The following is a 21882-nucleotide window of genomic DNA, read 5'->3' on the forward strand; positions in this document are numbered from 1 at the left end:
ACGCATGCACTGGCTGCCCCCTCTCCCCGGGGCCCTGGCCTGGCCGCCTCTCAGCCAAGCCGCCGGTGTTACAGTTGTTCCACGTGGGCCCCAACCTGAGACTGCAAAGAGCTTGATGGACATGACACCCACCCCCGCCCCGGCCGAGTTCTGCCCAAGGGCTCTTGGCTGAGGCAGCCTCAGTGCCAAGCCAAGGGAGATGGGGAGGGATACGGGCCAGAACCGCTCCTCCACCCTCAGGCAGGGCAGTCCAGGGCCACTAGGGCAGCTCCCTCTGACACTGCTGTCCTAGGGCTGGGCAATGAGATTCCCCGGCCCACAAGTCAGAAACCTGCAGGTGGGGGCTGAGGGGAACAGGCAGAGCTAGGGGGGAGGGGAGGGGGAGGGGAAGAGCCCAGGGCTGGGAGAACAGGGGCTACGGGCTGGGATTGACGGGCACCGGCAGAGCTGGGGTGGGGAGCCCAGGAGGCTCCCTGGGTGCTTTCTACTGAGCACTAACACCGACTTCTCCAATTCTAGGGGGAAGCCCATCTTGGGGCATTTATGCCTCATCCCCTTTGGAGACTGGGGGAGTGGAGGAGGTGGGGGTGTTAATGGAGGGGGCCAGGGGGACTAGGCTGGAGCAGTTTGGAGGTTAGAGGGGGGCAGGGGCAAAGGGGGCAGGGACAGAGAGGGGAGTTGTTATGGGGCTCAGGCTGGAGCGGGTCAGGGGCTAGAGGGGGTCAGGCCGGAGCAGGCAGGGACAGGAATGAAGGGGGTCAGGAGGGAGGGCAGAGACAGGATGGAGGGGGCTGGGGTTACAAGGGTTACAGGGGTCAGGATGGAGCAGGCGGGGCAGGGGTTGCAGGGGTCAGGCCAGAGCAGGTCGGGGGCTGGAGGGGGTCAGGCCAGAGCAGGAATGAAGGGGGTCAGGCCGGAGCAGATCTAGGGCAGGGACAGCGAGGGCTGGGCTTACAGGGGCTGGGTCAGAGCAGGTGGGGGGCAAGGACAGAGGTGGCAGGATTACCAGGGGCATGGGGGACAGAGCAGGCGGTTCTGGGCCTGGCTCACCTGTTGAGTTCGTAGATATCCTCGATGTTCCCAAAGAGCGCGCAGACCTGCTCCGGCTGCAGCAGCAGCTCCTCGGTGTCAATGATCTTCCCCAGGTAGTCCTGCCAGGCACACAGAGTGAGCCACGGCGCGGGTCGGCAAGCAGGAAGGTGCTGTCATGCGGCCAAGGGCCCCCCAGCCCCCTCTTCCCGTCTGAGCCATCAAGAGGAGCTACCCCCAGGCCAAGCTGGCTCCATTCGGTGGTGGGAGCAGGGCTCAGGTCTCCCATCCCCGTCCTGCTGCCACAGGAAGAGCCATTCCCCATGTCAGCCCAGCCACCCTGGAGCCTGCCAGGGCAGAGCCAATGGGCCAGGGTCCCTGCAGGCGGCTTTATCCCCACAGAGCCCATCGACCCTGATAGCAACCCCCCACTCCCCCATTTCCATCACCCCAGGTCAGGGCCACCCGGGGGGGGCAAGAGGGGCAATTTTCCCCAGGCCCTGGGCTCCGCAGGGGCCCCCACGAGAGTTTTTCGGGGCCCCTGGAGCAGGGTCCTTCACTCGCTCGGGGGCCCCAGAAAACTCTTGCGGGGCCAGGCCCCGGAGCTTCTTCTGCTCCCAGTCTTCGCTGGCGGGGGAGTCCTTCTGCTACGGGGGGAAGGACCCCCCGCCATCATATTACCGCCGAAGCAGGACCTGCCGCCAAAGTGCAACCCAGTCTTCAGCGGTAATTTGGCGGCGGGGGGCCCTTCCATTCGGGGACCCGCCGCTGAAGTGCCCCGAAGACCCGCGGCGGGGGCCCTCCGCCGCCGAATTACCGCCGAAGAGCAGGCTGCACTTCGGAGGCAGGTCCCGCTTCAGCGGTAATTCGCCGGCGGGAGGCCCCCGCCGCGGGTCTTCGGGGCACTTCAGCGGCGGGTCCCAGAATGGAAGGGCCCCCTGCCGCCGAACAGGGCTGGCTCTAGACATTTCACCGCGCGGGGGGCCCCTGCCGCTTGCCGGTCCCACAGCTCCGGTGGACCTCCCGCAGGCATGGCTGCGGAGGGTCCGCTGGTCCCGCGGCTTTGGTGGAGCCATGGGACCAGCAGACCCTCCGCAGGCATGCCTGCAGGAGGTCCACCGAAGCCGCCTGCCACCAATGGCCCCAGGTCCCGGGAATCCTCCGGGCGGCCCTGCCCCAGGTGCATGCTGGGAGCTCACCCCACTAGCAGACCCCTCTCTGGAGGGGCCAGACCAGCAATATGGGGATGAAAGATGTCCCCTGACCTCCACCCCATGGGATGTTTAGGGGTACAGACCCAGCCAGCCTGGCACGGTGCCATGCCCCTCTCAGCTGCTAGTACCAGTGGGGCTGATGGCACAGAGGAGCGCCCCTAGCTCCAGGGACAATGGGGTCATGGGAGCCATGCAGCGCCACACAGGGACAACAAGGGGGCCAGCCTGTGGCTCACGCTCAGCGGAGGGGGTGTGTGGAGGGGGCCGGCTCACCTCCACAATGCTGCGCAGGTCCTGCACATACGTGCGCTCCGACTCCACGAGCTCCAGCACGACGCGCTCCAGGTAGCTCAGCTTATGGTTGGCACCAACAGAGGCCCGGGGGCCGAAGGGCGAGAGGGAGCGGGAGCCCCTGCGGCCCAGCCAGCCCCCCAGCGAGGCGTTGTTGTTGCTGTTGTGCAGCTGGTTGACTCGCAGGGCATCACCCTCCCGGGCCGGCGCATGGCCGGGGGCCTTGTCCCGCCCCTCCATGGGCATCTGGCTCACTGGGCACTCCGGGGAGACAGCGCAGATGGGCATCCTGTCATAGCTGCTGGGGCAGGGCAGTGCTGGCAGCCGGGGGGATTCTGGTGGGGGGAGAGGCAGCATAGTTAGAGAGGGCAGGGCCCCACACGCCAGGCCCCAGCTGCACCCCTTCCTGCTCCCGACCCCATGCCATCGCCACAGTTGCAGACTCGGCCTGAGGAACAGCTGTGGGGGGAGCTTGGCTGGGGAGTGGCCAGACCCAGGTGGCTGGGGCAGGAGCAAACGCTTGGAGCCATGCTTCGACCCCGCGCCCACCTGGTCCCAGCCCCCCACAGCGAGGCGGTGCCAGAGCAGCCCAGGGTCAGGCCACCTCAGGGCGCTGCTCGAGGCCCAGGAGCTGGTCTGACCAATGCTCCCCACAGCTGGGCTGTCAGATACAGCTGCCCGGCAGCCCAATACTGCAGACCCTGGGCCAGCTCTAGTGACCACTGGACACAGCTCGTGGGTCACGCCCACGGCCGCCCATGCCAGGCTGCGGCACTGCAGCCAGGATGGGGCACTGAGGCTGTGTGTTGTGTGCGTTAGACAGCTCAGCGCTGGCAACTGAACCCCGTGGCAGGTAAGCAACCTCCGGGAGCCCCACAAGCAGGATCCCGGGCACCCAATCCCTCCAGGTGGCCAGTGGCTAGCATAGAGCGAGGCCCCTGCTCCCCACAGAAGGGGAAGGGCTGGTTCAGCAGGGGCAGGTTTCTCTCCCCGCCACCCTGGAGGCCGGAACTGCCCAGATGCATTTGCCTGGGGACACAGGCCCTTTGTTCTACACACGCATGGCAGCTGCCAGACACGGACAGGGCCCCTGACTCCCCAATGGCTGGGGCCAGGCCACTCCCTCCCTACCACGGCCTGGGTGAGCCCCGGCTCCAGTCACAGCCTCTGGCTCTGTGTTCCCCTGGCCAGGAGGGGCGCGACTGCCCTTGCCAGCACTCTCAGGGGTCCCTGCTTTCACTGAAAGAGAATCAAACCAGTCTCCAGCTACTCGGGTTGTCAAGAAAACCTCCAAAACGTGCCCAAAACAGAGAGCCTGAGCCCATCGCTGGGCGGGGAGGGGAGCTACCCCAGGTGTGACCGGTCCAGCGGTGCTGCCTGAGTCTGCAGAGAGCCTGAGCCCATGCTGGGCAGGGGTGGAAGAGATGGGCCTGAGTCTCTCTGAGCTGTGCCGTGTCCTGTTCAGTTCACTGGGAGCTGATGGAGATGGCAATGACAGAAGCCTGATGCTCACGTTGTGAACTCTTTCACTGCACATGGCAGCACGGCAGGAGAGGGGCAGGGAGGTTTCTGGGTTAGAAAGCGACAGTCTATGAGGATACCTGGACCCTGCTGCCATCCACTGCCCCCTTCCTGCCTGAGAGACTGGCCAGGCCCTAGAGGAGAGGGGCTTGCACCACAGTCCCTGGCACCATGGCTCCCAGCCTGTTGGGGGACATGGGGAGATACTAGATCTCACTGCCACGGGCGGGTGGTGCTTGAATTCCACATGGCGGGGCCATGGGACTCAACGCTCCCTCGATGGAGAAGGCAGCTCCAACTGGGAAAGTACCTGTTATGGGGCTAGCCAAGCAAGGCTCAGATCCCCGCTCGCAATTGGGGGGTGGGGGGGGAAGCACTGCCTGGCTTTGGGGCATGGAAAATTGCAACCAAAACGTCCTCTGGCCCACATGGTTTAAATACCTCCAAGGAAGGGTCTGCAGGTCAGATCTGCCCTCGGTGACCCCTCTGCAGCCTGAGCAATCCCTGTGTACCTCACCGACTGCAGAGAGAGGTGAACAGGGAACCTAGGATGGGAACCACCGGCAGTGTGCTAGCAGGACTGGGATCCACCCTCCCCCAGCTGAGCTGGCTCTGCCAGGCTGCCAGGGGGAGGCAGATAGGCTCACAGGGGAGTGATCCCCATTTTCCACACGCAGAATGTGACACAGAGATTCAGGCTGAGTAGTTCTAGTGACACCTGGGCTGGACATCGGAAATGCAGAGCCCCTGTCGTGCCTAGTGACTCCAACAGCAGGGTGCCCAACTCTCCTCAAAAGCAGGGTCCCCAGCACCACCCGTCAGAAAACTTGGGGTACCCAGATCAGTGTAAAACCTCTGGTCTAAGTGACACCAAGGTCATGAACGGAGCCAGGTGCAGAGCAGGACACAGACCTTCCAAGTCCCAGGACTTAGCCGCAAGGCCAGCCAACTTCTACACACAGCCACAGAGTGACAACCATGCCACCATCCGCCCTTCCTCCCAGGAAGCGCCCTTGGAGCAAGCAGGGGCAGAGGGCAGCTGCACTGGTGGGCAGGTCCGTCCTCACTGGGCCAGATCCCCCAGCCTGGGCTGCATAGACCAGGCCAAGAGATCCCCCAGCCTGGGCTGCGTAGACCAGGCCAAGAGATCTCCAACAGCGCTGCCAGCCTGAAAACAACAAATCATTTCCCACGTGCAAGCAGCAAAGAATCCCAGCAATTTCTGATACTGCAAAAAGGCTTTTCCCTCCCCGAGACACGTGCAGCGTCCCCCACAGCCCCACGTGCATGCTCACAGCCCCATGCAGAGTCCCCCACAGCCCCACCTGCGCTCACACAGCCCCTCAGGCGCGCTCACACACAGACACAAGCAGAGGCAGAGTCTCACACACACACAGTCACACAGGTCTGCTCACAGTCAGTCACTGGCACTCGCAGAGTCTCACACAGCTAGAGGTGCTCTAACAGATACACAGTCTCACACACACACACAATCACACACAGCCCCACAGGCGTTCTCACAGACAGTCTCACACACAGGTGCTCTCACAGGCACCCGCCCAAAGGATTAGACGCCTCTGAGAACTGGGGATCAGCACCGGAACGCCTTCCAGCCCATCATCAGAGCACCAGGCCTGCAGCACTAGAACAGACCAGCCAGGGGTCCCGCACCAAGTCTTGAGGTGGGGGGAGGAGGAGGATCCCCCCCCCAATCACCCCCTAATCTGAAGGTCAGAGAGACCCATGGGGTCGATTTAAAATTGCAGCTTGTCTGAAGGGGACTTGCTGCTCTCAGGCCCAGGCTGCAGGACTCTGCCCAGCCCCCCCCAGCCGCCCCCCAAGCACTTAGCCATTCCCTCCCCCCACCCAGCAGCAGGGCTCTGCATTCTTTGCAGCATGTGTAACCAGGATCACACCCTCCCTTTCCTCCCCCCCACCCCGCAACCGCTGGGCAGGGCAGGGCAGGGCAGAGAGGCAGGCATGTGGCTGCAGGCCTGCAACATTCAGGCTCCCTTTGGCAGCCAGTGACGACCCACTGCTGTGCCTGCTATCTCCCCCACAGCTTCCCTCCCCGAGAGCTGCACCCCCAGGGCTCAGCCCCAGGTCCAGACACAGGGTCTCGGTCTCCCCTCCCTTACCCCAGAGCTTGGAGATGCAGCCAGGCAGCCAGGGCAGGCTGATCTTCTCCTCCCAGATGAACATGCCCTGTCCCAGCATGTGGGGTTGGGCCAAGGAACCAGCCGGGGAGTGGGGGGAAGCCCACGCTGCCTTCCTGGGAGCGACCTGAGAGTGAGCGGGGCAGGGTACGGAGGCGGCTGTCGTCAGACCTCACCTACAGCCGCTCCTCCACAGGAAGGAGCGGCACATCTGCGCCACGCCCACGGGGAACTCACCCACTAGGGCCACCAGCCGAGCAGAATGGGGGCTGGGGCTGAGCCAGAGCCCATTAGCTTTGCCCACCTGCGCTCAGAGGGGAGAATCTGAGCCTTTGTAAACCAGCAGGCTCCATCTGACCATCCAGCCTGCCCTGCCATAGAACCAGCCAGCATCCCCCTGTGATCCCTGCGGCCAGCACAGAACTCCGGGCTGAGCCAGAGCAGAGCTGTAGAGAGACAATCCCACCTGAATTTACAGACGCCAAGTGCTGGAGACTCTCCTATGCCTGGGTCAGCTGTTCTGATGGCTAATTTCCCTCCCTGTTAAACATGGGCCCCTTATCTCCGTCTGGATTTGTCACTTCAGCTCCCAGCCCCAGGCTGCTAGAGGAAAACCCGGCTAGCAGAAATCACCTCCCCTCCTAGGGACCTAGAGACCATTAGCTAGACTCATCCCTTCACGTGCATGGCAGGGCTCAATATGGACATAGCCAGGGAGCTCCAGGTGCCAGCCAGGAAGGACAACAAGTGCCCATGCCAGAGGTCGATAAGCAGAGCCCCTGCAGCCTGGTGGGGGGATGTCACGTGTGAGAGGTCAGAGCCTGGATGTGGGGCGTGGGCCCTGGGCATTGGAGCGTGCATGGAGATCCCTGGGGCAAAGGAACCGGTCAGATCAGCTGGGGCTGGGGAATGCTCCTCCTACTCCCTAAGGACAAGTGGTCACAGAGCAGTCACATGGCTGCCCATGGCTGTGGCCTTGGCTCCAGTGGGAGCAGCCCCTAGTCCGGCCGGGCCCTCGGCCAAGGGAGCCATCCGGCCGGAGCATCCGCCTGGCACTAATCAATGCCCAGCAGAGACACCTAAGCCGCTTTGCCCAGCAGGGGAGGGGATTTCCCAGAACCAGGGATCCTGACTGGAAACAACCTCTTTAACCTCATCTGCTCCAGAGAGCGCGAAGGAGAAGCAGCTTCCCCACAATGACCCTGGCGCAAAGCAAAGCAGCAAAGCAGCAAAGGCCCACGGCACGAGTGCACAGCCTGGTCAGAGGTGGCAGCCTGGCCCAGCAGTTAGGTCACTGCCCCAGGACACCTGAGTTTTGTTCCTGACATTCTGCCAGGTGGCCTGGACACGTCCCGGCCCCTCTCCGTGCCTCAGTTTCCCCTCCCACCCTTGGTCTAGCCGGACTGGGAACTCTTGGGAGCAGAGGTGGTGTCCATGCAGTGACAGGGCCCTGATCTCAGCTGGGGACTCAGGGAGCTGCCTAAAAACAGCAGAGAAGTGGAGATTCAAGAGGAGGGGAGGAGAGTACCTCTGCATCGGATAATCCACCTCCTGGAGCACAGCAAGCAGCCAGCCACCCTCCTGCATCTAACAACTGCCCCACACCTCCACAGCCAGTTCACTAATATTGCTTCTCACTCATGTGGCCAAGCAAAGGAGCCACCAGAGGAAGGAAGCAGCCTCTGAGAAGATCGGTCTTGGGGCTTGTCATCCCTGCAGAGTTCACACGAGCACTGCCCTAAGCTCCAGTCCCGTCCACACACTAACCCCCATCCCTCCAGCACCTGGTACTGTTACCCCACGCCGGCCGGTCCCTCCCAGGCACGAGGGAACATTCGAGAATACAGCGCATCTGCTGCCAACATGACCACACTGCAACCCAGGCTAGTCCTCCAAAGCTATTCCACAATTCCTCCACATGTGCCCGGAAAGGACAATTCACTGGGAAAGAATGCACAGAGCGGCTCAGCTTCCTGCAGCACGAAGAGCCACAGATACAACCCCACCCCAGAGAGCCTACCGCCCAACACGAGTGTCAGGGCTTGTCTACACTTACATTTGATAGGACTCTAACTTGCTGGCTCAGGGGGGCCCACTGTTACTGCGCAGTGCGGCCGCTCTCACTCCAGCTAGGCGGCCTCCCGCTACCTCCGCGGCAAAGACGTACCCTCGGAGATGCAGCCCCCAACATAAAACGCCCCCAGGTGCACGGCTCTATCATTCCAGCATGCTTTGCAAATAGAGCCACCTGGCAGACAAGCTGCGCTTGGGGAGCACTATCTCCGTCACTGACATGCGGCCACTTCTGGGGTGGAACGTGGCAGCTGCTTAACACAGAGCAATGCTACGGTAAAGGAGCAGAGGATGCTCCAATGGGAATGGCTTGGAAAATTATTTAGCACCTCTAGCCATAGCAACTAGGTGCTGCTTATAAAGAGCAAAGACAAACTGTGTGAACCCACCACCAACGGGCTCAAAACTCAGGCTGGTGGAATGTATCATGTGGGACACTGAAGCCTGCGCCCTGTACTTGTGAGAAGTGATGTGGGATCTTTAATGAACGTATTTACAGCTCATGCAGCACAGCACCTCCAGACATCACAGCATGTATCCACCTCAGCCCAGAGCTGGGTGAAGAGCTAAACAGACAAAGGGTAGAAGGCGGAAACCGAGGCACGGGGAGATCAAAGGACTTGCCCAAGGTCACTGGCAGAACCAAGTTGTGGCTTCCCACCCATCCATTCCACCCCACTGCCTCCCATCATGCTAAGCCACTGGTCCAGTAGGAGGAATGGCCCTTACGGACAATGCCTGCAGAACACTGGGAGGTCACTTATCCAAGCTGCATGCCAACCTGACCTTGCTTAGCACACCCAGCCCGCCTGGGTCCCAGCCCAGTGGCCACAGCTGCCCATTGCAATTCGGCAGGGAAGCGGTTAACACAGCCAGCATGCGAGCGGCTAGGAGGAGGCTTTGAAGCTAAAGAGCAGCACACGCCTCCTGGAGAAGAGGCTGATAAAAGTGTTATTCAGAAGGAAGTTCTGCTGGCACGTCACATTCTCTGCATTACTCACTGATTGGCACAGCAGGGAGCGCAGGCCAGCGATTGGGGGGGGGGGCTGATTCTCAGACTGGGCTGAGCACCCACCTCTCAAAAAAAATCAGATCCATGTAAAGGGTCACTGGACACCCCAAAATGGAAACAGCTGGGAACAAGGGAATCGCCAGACCGGGCCAAGGTCCATTCAGCCCAGCATCCCGGCAGCAGCAGGGAGGCGTGGGACCCGCACAGTGGTCACTGCGGGATAATCTGCTTCCCACACAGCTCTCAGTCTGGTCTCACAGCCAGCGATCCACTAAAGCCCCAAAGCGGGAGGTCCAATATCCTTTCCCCGATCAGTTAGCCAAATCCCTACTGAACTCTGGACTACCCTCTCCCGCTGCCAGCACTCAGCTATTTCAGTCACTCCTCTGGCCGTCACAAACAGAGGTTTCCCCTCTCGAGCAGCAGCTGAAGCCACTGGCCCCCAAGCACCCAGATTCCTCTCCCCGTGCCAGCCCATCACCACATGGAGCATGATCCGGAAAGCCTCTATCTGCCAGAGTCTCTGCCTGTAGGGGGACGCCCACAGCCGCCAGCTGGCGTTTGGTGGTCCAGTGAGATCTCACCGCAGGCCATTGGGGTGGGGGGGAGACTGCCACAGGCCACAGCCACGAGGGTCCCTGTCTATTAGGAGCTAGGGATGCTGGCAGCGGGCCGGGGTTGTACCACTCTTCCCAGCCAAGGCAGGGGTAGAAGGGCCCTTCGCCTCCGGACCTGGGCTACATGGCCCAGAGGAGGCAGCAGTGCTAGGGAGTTGGCAGGCGCAAGCCATAGGATATCACACTGCTCCGAGTGGGGAGCGGGCACGGGGTACTTTCGCACCACGAGCGCTCTCACCATTGCTCCCCTCAGCAGGGCAGCGCCTGGAAAAGCTTCCGAGAGGCTCTAGTGACAGGGCCGGAGCGACAGACCATAAACAAAGGGCAGAGGCCGACTCTGGCCCAATCTCTGCAGCTGCCGATGCTGCCACTCACCCTCCACCGACTCACCCTGTGAGCCTCCACTTTTGTGCCAGCAGCCTCCTGCTAATTCCACTTCCCTGGGACAGAGCCCAAACCGACCCTGCCCCAGCTGGCTCCATCTCCACCCCAGCTTGACTCTGCCCCTGAACCAAACACCTGGATATGAGGGAGCGGGTTGAACCCCCCGAGTGGGAGTGCCGGGATACGCTCCTCGGAGAGGTAGCATGTTGGAATCCGGCTTCAGACCCCGATCGCTCCTGCACTTAATAGACACTGTGGATCTCTCCAAACAAAGCCACGGCCTTTGCCATGCACCTGTCTCATCCCCCTGCCTTAAATCCGAGCCCTGCGTCTAACGCTGCCTGATGAGTCACAGGCAACAGCCCCAGAGTTTGCGGAGAGGATGCGGCAGAGGGAAGGGGATAGGCAAACCAGAGCTAGAACCGGAATTCAAAGCATATCTCTGCGGCTCAGTGGCTATAGACCTGGACTAGGCCTCGGGAGACTTGGGTTCTATTCCTGACTCTGCAACCAACCTGCTGGGTGACCCTTGGCAAGTCCCTGCTCCCCTCAGTTTCCCCATCTGTAAAATGGGGATAAAGATACTTATCCGCTCTGTGAAGTGTTTTGAGATCAACGGCTGAACAGCACAAGGGATTACCATTACTGACACCTGACCCGGCACAGTGGGGCTGGGACCGTTGTCATCTGGGGGGATTTGTGCTTTAGCAGTCTTTGCAGCTCGCCTCTAAATGCCACCCACGAAGTGCTAGGTCCACCCCACCCCTGCTGTCCTTCCAAGATGCACTAATCTGCTCAGCACAACGGCCTGGGATTATGGTACTGCCAGGGGGAATGTCGCCACAGCCAACGGTGACTCGCCGGAGGAACCGTGCCTCCCTGGCTACGTACAGCCCCACTGGCGCTGTCCCTGCTGCCATCCCTGAGCGCCCCTCCCTGTCAGCAGGGCAGTGAGAGCCTTTATCCTCTTACTCTAACCCCCACCCCCGCTCCCCCAGCAGGCACGCAGAAGATTTGCTCCCTGCAACCTCCTCAACCACCAGATTAGATCTAACTTTAAACCCAGGAGGTACCACTTCGAAACGCAGCCCAGCCTGGAAAGAGCAGCAGAAACAGACGCACAGACTGGCCTCCCCTTCCAAAGCAGGGAGCCAGGGGAATAGAATCATAGAATATCAGGGTTGGAAGGGACCTCAGGAGGTCATCTAGTCTCCAACCCCCTGCTCAAAGCAGGACCAATCCCCAACTAAATCATCCCAACCAGGGCTTTGTCAAGCCTGACCTTAAAAACCTCTAAGGAAGGAGATTCCACCACCTCCCTAGGTAACTCATTTCAGTGCTTCACCACCCTCCTAGTGAAAAAGTTTTCTTAATATCCAAATACACCCCATAGAGCTGCCCCTGCCCCATTCCAAGACAGCCCTCCCCAGCCCAGGCCTCAGACAGAACCAAGGACAGATGCTGGGCAATACAGCCACAGATCTCTGCTTCCTCCCACCACACCCAGGGGAATGCCCCTTAGGCAGGGGCATGCGTAATTCCATGGGCAAGTTCATGATAGAAAGGTAAGAGAGGCGTTATCGGATTTAATTTTTAAAAAAACCTACAGAATAATTTCAATGGTGTCACCCTCTGTGGCATGGCAGGGGGCAGCGAGGTGACTCGCTGTCCCCTCTTGCAGCTCCAGGTCCTCTGGTTGGTGGAAATTTTGATGACACAATGTCATCAGAAATGGGTTGAGTTGGGGATCATTTGAAAGCCCCTTCTCCTATGACCCCCTATGGTACGAAACCTGACAAGCCTAGAACAATGATGCAGCTCTGGATTCCAGAAAAGGTTTTTAAAAAATCAAGATTTTTTTTAAATTACACTTTAGCACTGGCCCATCAAACCCGCAGCCCTCGTGAAGGTAAATGGTGGTCCCTGACCGACAGTCCTGCATGATCAGTTAATGCATAGAACATGAGACCCGGTTAATTTTTTTTAACATTACAGAGTAGTGGAGGGGGGGAGCTTCAATAGGATGACCAGATAGCAAATGTGAAAAATCAGGACAGGGTGTAATAGGAGCCTATATAAGAAAAAGCCCAAAATCGGGACTGTCTCTATAAAATCGGGACATCTGGTCACCCTAAGTTTCAAGTTGAATGGCTTCTTTTTTGCCAGTGATGGCGAAGCAGTGATATTGATTATCCACCTTTGTTTATTATGCTGAAAGAGTTGTAATGAGGCGCTGGTTAAGATGTCAGCATCCAGACAGAAATTACTGGACTCCATCCACAAATGGTACGCCCACAGTTCCAGACCACGAATTAATTACAGTCCCAAGGTAATGTATTACAAAATCCTTGGTTTTACTTTGGTCTTGATCACTTTTAGTTACCAACGGGGAGACAAAGAACACTGACTAGTCACTGAACTCATAGAGAATACCATCATGGAGGGACCTGGTTAAACACAACGCTCAGCGGCACCTTACATGCTATAAGAAGCGCATGTTTCCTATGCAGCTGGAAAGCGGGAACGAATATCTGTGGAACTGCATTAAAACGTGGTGTGACACTAGACATGGGCCTTTACAGGCCTGTCCAACAGCTACTAATGCCCCCGATGGTCTTCACTGACAGTGGATTCTATGTCCTGGCGAACCATACATATCACTCACAGTGACACTGGTAGCCCTGAGATCTGGGGGATTCGGTACAGTGACACTACTGCGAACCAAATTCTTGCAGGGACAAAGTTGTGACGTGCTATAGAAGCATGCATCCGAACATCCACTGCCCTTCAAAAATGCTACCTAGATTGCTTTCCAGAGAAGACAATCTGATGTGTTTGAAGTCACTCCCCAAAGGGGACAGGACTTGCAAGACCAGTTCCCCACATCCAGGGTGCGTTTGGCACTCAATGACCTATCGCACACAATGGAAAGCTGCCATAGCACAGAATGGATCAAGCAATTCCAGGAGGCCAAATCAACGACAAAGCCAACTTTCGGGATCGCATCGCAACACGCGAAGAGGGTTGATTCTTTGCTGCGCTTTATTCAACCTGTCTGGATTGCTCATTGCAATTTGCACCTCAAAGCACTGGAAGACTGTGTGAAACACTTTTTTGCTTTAGGTGTAACCAACTATTCTGCGATGATCGCGTGGTTCCTTGCTGAGGTAAGAGGTATACAAAAGTCTGACTGTGACATAGGGGAGGAATTTCAGCAAGGAAAATTGGGCTGTAAAAGGTCACCAGATCCCTTCCGGGCACTTGGTTCAGACAAAGCCCTAGAATATGAAAACAGAGCAATGGAAATCACTAGGAGGTCAGTGGGCATAACGCAGCAGCCAAATGATCTTTCCCGGTTTTTCCTGACAACCCTAGAACTCCATCGAATTTGGAACAAAACGTTAAGAACTGCTGGAATAGCTTCCCCACAAGTAGCCAAGTGCCAGCTAGATTATTAGATGCCACAAGGGGTAATTTTAAAGCTACAGGATGAACTTACATGCCCTGCCAACCTATTCGAGTCTGATAGACTGAAGTGCACTAATATCACAACGAAAACAGACTTCAGCCATGAGGTAGCTACAGATGCCAGAGTGGATACTTTGGGTCACAACTTGTATGAAGCTTTCAAAACCCAAAGAATTATGCAAGGCTGTGTCAATCTACAGGCTCCAGTCAAGAAGCCTAAAGCTGTGCTTGAATTCAAAGAAAGAAGTCAGAGTGAAGGTGGCAGGAACTGTTAAAGGTCTAACCACAGAGAGGTTGCTGTTTGTTCGTCTGTTGGTCATGTCTGGATCTCGGCATGTTGTTGATCTACGTGAGACTTTGGAAAGTAAGAGTTCTCCATGGTACCATGATCAATGTTTGAATGTGATGAAACAGAGCATACGTGCCAGGCAAAAAGCAAACATACACACCTTGTACCTTGTGCCAACAGAGGACTTCCAGCGCAGCAATCGCAGATGGCATACCAGAGGTACACTTCATTAGGAGGCTACCAGGAAAATACTGGACCTATGACAAAGTCCACCTCATGTTCGTCACATATGCAGAGGAATCGATTAGAAATATTACGAGAAAGAAGAAACTCCATGGCACTGCATCTGTCCCATACAAAAATCACTGACTCCACAAACATCTCCAACGTCACAATGCAGAAGCTACTGTGCTGTACCAGCACGAAGGATGAGTTAACTGCACACCTTGCAGGGAAAATGCTTCAGCGTACAAAGAACTGCTGGAAGAATTTTGCCATTGCCTGGTGAAATAAAGCTGCGCTCTTGCACTACTCAGAGGCAGTAGTTCTCATGAGGCAGCGGACGCTCAAATACCTTGCCTGCCATCCATGCCATGGAGAAAGGTCCTACTAAACTCCCAATTTTTGCACAGGACACAGATGTTCCAGCGCTCTCAGAGAGATGCTACTCAAAACATCTGCAAGATGCTGATTTTGTGCCTGTTACTAGGGAACAGAATCACTGGATCTCTCTCAGAGATACACTCCTATCACTCGGACCATTAATACCACCCACAGCCAGGTTTCCACACCCTTCCAGGATGTGACACTACTGGAAGGCTGCCTGGAAAGACCAAATTATCTTCCTGGAAGGCATTTGATTCAGCCTCCAAAGACTCTCTCCTTGCTCTGGAGGTGTTCAGAATGGCTGAGAAACACTGAAGAAATCATAAGTGCACGGGGGAGGTTCGTATGCCAACTTCATCATTTGAAGACCAACATTACGGCGCTTACAGAGCTATTGATGGATGTTTATCAAGAAGCAGAGAAAAATCACCACCAATAGAGGGTGTATTTATTTATCAAGAGGGCAATGATCAAGCAGAGAATGACTCCAGGATGGCCAAGCACATCCAAAACTACCCTCCCCTATCGGGCGCGGACGGGTTTTGGAGGATGGATTGATCGCACCACTTATGTGTGCTGCCAAATCAATCTTTCAGCCAACCAAATATCAGGTGCAAAGACCAGATGCATACCACCCGGCAGATGTCTGGCCAGCAGCCTGCCTCGTATGGAGCCATGCGCGTGTGTCACGGACGAGGATCAGCGTGACAATGTGTCTAGCAGCAGGGTGCTGGACGGAGACGACACTGATGAGGACTTAGGAGAATAAATGTTTGCAGTCCTACATGTCTATACATAGTCCTGCTCTGAGTGCAGGGGACTGGACTAGATGACCTCTTGAGGTCTCCTCCAGTCCTACGAGTCTATGTCAAGGCTAACTCCCTTAGAATGACCAAAGATCAACGCCTTTTTTATGTACCATCAAGGCACTCCTGAGTTCAAGTATAATTAAAAACAACATTGATCATTAACCCTTCTCTCGACTGCAGATCAACATCATTGTCCTGGGTTTGTCAGGTTTGGTACCACATGTTCATGAGAGAAAGGGCTTTCGAACGATCCCCAGCTTGACCCATTTTCGACGACACTGGATCAGCAACATTTCCACCAACCAGAGGACCTGAGAGCTGTGGGGGGGGGGGGAATCAAGTTTCCCCCCACCCCCGCCATGCCACGGATGGTGCCATTGAAACCACGATTCTGTAGATTTTTTTGACTCAGTGGACTCCTATCTCACCTTTCTAGCACTGAAGTGAAGTGAAGAGGAACTGGGCAGTATCCCTTTACTCTGGGAGCTCACTAGCGGCGCTCACTGGGCTCTGTGTTGTAGAACCCAGCAGTGTGCAGATGCAGTTAGGCCTGGCGCATTCCATATATTCAATGAACACAGCTGCCTGCCCACGTCTCCTTCAGGCTGTCACCGTGGGGCAGAGAGCAGAAGCCACCCCACCAGCCCAGGGGGTTTATTAAGCAGGGAGACTGGGGCAGTGGACTGGCATGCAGGATGCCCGAGTTCAATTCCCAGCCCTGCCACCAACCTGGGGCAAGTCCCTTCACCTGCCTGGTGCCAGGGGAACGCCGAGGTAGCAAGGAGGCTCTGCCAGCTCTCAGCTGCAAGACCCCCCAGTCACCCTGGGAACAGCCCAGCAGGCTCATTGCTGCTGGGTCCCCCTGCAGGGGCAGGAGAGCCCTGCTGGGATTGGGCAGCCTGAGCCCATCCTAGGGCTGGAGTCTGGGCAGAAGAGCGGGGGGGGGGAATTGGCCACCCAGCTCCCTGTGACCCCTCTGGAACCCAGCCCTCCCCAACAGCACCCCGCAGCTCACATCTGCTTTCCAATCACAGCCGGGCCTGGTGCAGGGCTCACGTTGACCCCGGGATGTGCATTTCCCCCAGGTCCGGCCCTGGCAGCCCAGACCCTCAGAACATGGGGCAGCCTCAGAGACCAGGCTGAGATCCAGAATCCCACACAGGAGGTGGAGCACAGCTGGCAGCACTCTGTCCCAGGCGAAGACCTATGCCCAGCGTCCTGCCAAGGCACACTCGCCCTGGCGCTGGGCACGTGGCTGGAGCAGGAAGCCGAGGACCAGTGACAGGGAAGCAAAGCGAGGGTGTATGAGCCAGTGGTGCAAGAGGGAAGCCAGCTGTGGCTCTTCAGCCCTTTGCCTGGCAGCACCAACGGCACAGCCCTCAGCCCTGCCTCTCCCACTTCCTGTGCTCGCCATGGGAAAACATTACCAGAGAAACCTGGCACCTGCTGAAGAACTTAAAGGGACACGCTCTGATATTATACAGCCAGACACCAAAACTCCCTGCACTTTGAGCTAAGCCCAGTTAAAGGCGGCATCTGCACATCACATATCGCAGCACCTGGCCCCTGCCTTTTGGCACCTTGGGTCTAATGGGGGAGCCACAGGCAGGCTGGGCACAGGGGCCTCAGGGAATCAAGCACCCAGATCCAGATCCTTTTCATCACCCATTGAGCTGGGCACCCAACTCCCCATAGCCCTGCGAAATTTCAGTTAATAATCTTACAGTCATAATTAGTAGTAGTTACATGCGTTAACGCTTAGAAACCTCAGCTGAGATCAGGGCCCTGTTGTGTCAGGCACTGCAGTGAGAAACTCCCTGACCCCAGCTGAGATCAGAGCCCCGTTGTGCCAGACGCTGCACAGACACATAGTGACAGTCCCTGCCCTGAACAGCTAGACAGACAGAGGGCAGGAGGGGAAATGGTTGCCCAAGGTCACCCTGCAGGCCAGCAGCAAGGCCGGGAACAGAACCCACCTCAGACACGGAGCCTAGCTCACTAGGCCCTGCAGGCTCCAATGCATATCGCCAGTAAATAAACCCTACCAGACACCAGCCAGGGAGAGTCTGCTACTGCTGGCACCAGAAGCCCTGATCCCCTGAATGACCCAAACACAAGCACCCTGAACACAGGGACGTTCTGGACATGGAAAGAATCCCATCAACACTACAGCCCCGAGCCAGCCCATCCCGCACATGCCACTTTCAACAAACAGCAGCAAGCCGACTCAGCTAAAGAGGAAAGGGTGCTAAGGCGGGGCATAGTGGCCGGGGGAGCCCACAGCTCTGGGGCTCAGAAAGACCCAAGGGGGAGCGTGTAGGGGGGCGGCAGCAGGTTAACCCCCAGTGATTGGCTTTGCAGTGGGGGGGCTACTCCCACAGAGGGAACAGCTGGTATTTTCATGCAGCAGGATGAGCTCATGGGCAGCCTGCTGTCTCTGCGAGGGGCTGAGCCTGCGTGTGCGTCTCCCAGCTGCGGAGCTGGCCGAGGGCTGATTTGTCACTGCTCAGCCAGAGGCAGAGGAGAGGCCAGCAGCTGGGGAATGAGACGATGTGCCCAAGTATCATGGGGCCAGAGAGCCCTAGCCCCTGCCAGCCCCACTGCTGCTGGGACTCTGCTGCCCCACGGGCTTCAGAGCCAGGGCCCAATTTGGCCTTCGGCAGGAGCGGTGCTTCCCCAGTACGGCAACTTGCCCAGGGGAGGGCGCGCTGGTGGGCGCAGAGGCTGCCTGTCGGCTACAGGTGCTGGGATCCGCCCTAGGATCCATTCCCAGGCTGCAAGCACAAACACCTGGGAGTAGCCAGGCTGGGACATTGGGCGGGGAAGGGGGCCCAGGGCAGGCAGGGAGCAGAGCCAAGCGGGAGCAGGCCCAGCCCTCAGCTCTCTGGCCTGCAGGAAGGAGCCTCTCCCGCCGGCCCATCACACGTTCTGCACAGGAAACTCTGAGCAAGGCGCTGCCCGCCCAAGGTGCTTTCCCATGGCTGGCCTGCTGTGGGGGAGGGGTGGCCGGCATTTGGGAAAGCAGCTGTCTCCGGGAGCCCAGCCAGGGAGCAGAGGGTCTGGGACTGGAGGGGGAGCCGTCCCCACAGCTGCAACGGCAACTCCCCTGCGCCTGGGATACTAGCCCTGCCGGCCTACGCGCGAGCGGCATGAGAGCTGGAGCCCGCGTGGGTCATGCGATTACAGGCACAAACCCAGCTCTGGGGGAAGCAAATACAAGGGCTGGAAGCCATATAAGGGAAGGCGCTCCATCCTCCACTGCTCCGAGGTGCTGGAGGGCCCTGTGCCCAGGGCAGACCTGAGCCACGAGGGCAGGGGAGGGGGCTCATCTACACCCCTGCTACGCCCAGCCAGCTCTACTCCAGAAGGGGGCTCTGGGTTAGCGTCTCCCAGCAACCCCGGGTCCAATGGGTTCCGTTCACAAGCAAAACAACGGAGCTTTTCCTAGCCGCCAGCCCTGCACACACGCCAGGGCTCAGAGAGTCCTGCTGGCCCCTCGCCCATCAGCCCCACCAACACAGGCTGCGCCAGACTGAGCCAGATTCACACAGCAGCCCCGAGCCAGCAGTGCCAGGTTCCCAGGTGGGCTCAGAGCCCGAGCACCAAACCCATCTGCAGATCTGGCCCATTGGTGCACAGTGAGCCCTTCTGGAAATACCAGCTGCAGCGACCGCTCTGCGCCCAAGTTCTGCTGACAGGTACCACCGCAGGCCGTCCCATCTGACTGCCACTTCCACAGCCCCGGCTGCTCTGTGGGGTCAACACGGCAAAGTCGGGACTGTTAGTGTAGTCAGAGGTCAGGAGGCAAGCAGAATATGAATATGGAGCTGATCGAGGGAGAAAACCCCCCTCAACCCCCATTTCCTGGCCTTATGGACACAGTCAAAATGCAGGTGCTGCTGGGTAGGCTCCTACCAGGGCTCTGCGGCCAGAGCCAGCCTGTTCCAGGAGTGGCGCAGCAGGGACAGAGGGTGCTCAGTCTCCCAGGGCAATCCCTGCAACCTGCCCCAGATTTACAGCACTGAGAGCCGAGCGCCAGCCTCTCCAACCCAGAGGGGCTCAGAACCCACAGCCGAGCATGACAGTCCGTGCCAATTACGCCATTGCCACCTCAGCAGTGCGCCAAGCGTCCAGGCTGCCCTGGGTCCACCTCAAAGCCAGGGTCTGGCCCTAAGGCTGGGTGTGGAGCCTGCGAGCAGCACCACATGGGCTTAGGGGGGATGGCATGGAAGCAGAACTCCAGTCACAGGTACAGTGGGATCTAATCGATCCCCATCAGACCAAGAGAGCTGGCTGGCTGGTTACTCCTCAGGACTTGGGCTCTCACAGGCCTCCTGCAAGCGAAGAGGAGAACACCTCTCTTCCCGGGGTGCCTAGGATCATTCCTCAGAGCACAGCCCTAGTCCACCCCCTTCCACACTTCCAGAATCCCCAGGCAGCAACAGGGCCCAGAGCGCCAGCACCTCAGATCTCACCACTGAGCAGCACAGCAGCTGGCCAGAGCTGCCAGCTCCCAGCCGACACACAGGCTGCAACCGGACCAGCAGCAGGTGATCCAGGGGGCTGGACGGACGCATGTTTCTGGGCTTGTTATGTTTCTGAAGTTCACCCTCTGGGTTTCCCAGAATCGCCCCCATCACAAAGGCATTGGGGAGGGGGGCTCCGCTCTCCTGGTACTACTACATTCCTGAGCAGCAAGGGATGGAGGCCCTGCAAACCCCCCACATCCACCTCTGAACAGTCAACAGCTCCAATCCCCCCTGTCCCGCACTCTTTGAACCCCCGATGCCCACAGGGAGGCTGCTGTTCATGCCTAGCCCCGTCAGCTGCACCCTGAAGCCCCCAGAGCTGCGGCCCAGCCCCACCTCTGCATTATCCATGGGGCAGGGCTGGGACACAGCAGCCACAGCCCTTCCTGGGAGGATCCTGGATTTCTCCCCCAAGACAAAAGCCCCTGACAGGGCAACTTTCCAGGTTCTGTCACCCCACCGGGAGGGGGGAGCTAACTGCTGGCTGCAGCATTTCAGAGATCTGAGTGAGGGCAAGGAGAGAGGCTTATAGATGGGGCCCGGTTGCTGGTGGGTACAGGGGGGGAAGCCAGCCCGACAGAAGGGCCCCCAGCCGGCTCCCTGGTGGGCGCAAGGGGGGGAGGGGAAAGCCAGCCCGACAGAAGGGCCGCCAGTGAGCGCGGGTGGGGGGGGGGAAGCCGGCTCCCCGGTGAGTGCAGGGAGGGGAAGCCAGCCCGACAGAAGGGCCCCCAGCTGGCTCTCCGGTGGGCGCGTGGGGGGAGCCAGCCGACAGAAGGGCCCCCAGCTGGCTCTCCGGTGGGCGCGCGGGGGGGGGAGCCAGCCGACAGAAGGGCCCCCAGCTGGCTCTCCGGTAGGCGCGTGGGGGGAGCCAGCCGACAGAAGGGCCCCCAGCTGGCTCTCCGGTGGGCGCGTGGGGGGAGCCAGCCGACAGAAGGGCCCCCAGCTGGCTCTCCGGTGGGCGCGTGGGGGGAGCCAGCCGACAGAAGGGCCCCCAGCTGGCTCTCCGGTGGGCGCGTGGGGGGAGCCAGCCGACAGAAGGGCCCCCAGCTGGCTCTCCGGTGGGCGCGGGGGGGTCTGTGCCACCCGGGCAGCACAACGTGATAAACTAGTGCCCAGGCCAATCCCGCGTGGGCTGAGAACGCCTCTTACAGCCGCCGGCGGGGCAGGCAGCAGCATCCCACATGCCCTGGGCAGCGCAGCGGCCGCCCTGCCGGTCCCCGACACCTGCACGGGCTGGAGGCCCCGGGAGAGGCCGCGCGAGAGTCCCTGGCTCCAAAGGCAGCAGGCGGGGGGCAGGGTCCTGCCGCACCGCGTCCACCTGCCCCACCCCGGGGGCGCGGACCCTGCTGGGCACAGCTGCGCTCCGGAACGGCCCCGGTCCCGGTCCCGGCCCCGGCACTCACCAGGTCCCCGCTGCAGCGCGCGCGGCGCCGCGGAGATCCCGGCTCCTCGCCCTGGCCAGCCCAGCCCCGCGGGAAGTGCGGCGCGGGCTCTGGCAGGCGGGAGGAGGCGGGGAGCAGCCAGGCTCGGCCCCACCCCAGCCCGGAGGGGCCGGCCGCCGCCGGAGGCCCGCGATTAACGCGCAGCTGCGCCGTCCGGAGCGCGCTCCTCTGCCGGGGGCCTTCGGCCTGGGATTTAGGGAACAGCCCTGCTGTGTCAGAGGGAGACCCTCCCTGTCCTGTCACAAGCCACGCGGGGAAAGCGGGGAAACTGAGGCAAGGAAGTGGGGTGGAGGACTCTCACTCTGCTGCATGGGCTAGGGTAGGGTTGGTTCCTAGCCAAGGGCTGCTGAGGGTACAGGGCCCAAGGGCCTGGCCTGGGAAGAGTCACAGCCACTGCCCCAGCTTGTTCTGGAATATCTCTTTCCCCAACACACACGCACCC

General features: G+C 59.2%; 1 protein-coding gene across 9 annotated transcripts in view; it reads right to left on the reverse strand.

Annotated features, from left to right (window-relative positions):
- PLEKHG3 (pleckstrin homology and RhoGEF domain containing G3) overlaps positions 1-21477 on the reverse strand; it is a 46935-nt gene extending 25458 nt beyond the window's left edge. For 4 of the 9 annotated variants that reach the window (XM_030561945.1, XM_030561940.1, XM_030561944.1 and 1 more), the window contains exons 1-3: positions 6194-6367; positions 2517-2869; positions 1051-1151 (exon numbers count right to left, since the gene is read on the reverse strand). In XM_030561945.1, the coding sequence (XP_030417805.1) occupies positions 1051-1151; positions 2517-2869; positions 6194-6272 (533 nt within the window). In that variant the 5' untranslated portion in view covers positions 6273-6367. Of the gene's footprint in view, positions 1-1050; positions 1152-2516; positions 2870-6193; positions 6369-19127; positions 19201-21401 lie in introns of those variants that run through there. The other 5 variants (XM_030561947.1, XM_030561946.1, XM_030561942.1 and 2 more) reach the window with 4 other exon arrangements.
- Between the last annotated feature and the right edge of the window lie 405 nt (positions 21478-21882).

This window comes from Gopherus evgoodei, chromosome 4 (assembly GCF_007399415.2).
Source record: "Gopherus evgoodei ecotype Sinaloan lineage chromosome 4, rGopEvg1_v1.p, whole genome shotgun sequence".
Lineage (NCBI taxonomy): Eukaryota > Metazoa > Chordata > Testudines > Testudinidae > Gopherus > Gopherus evgoodei.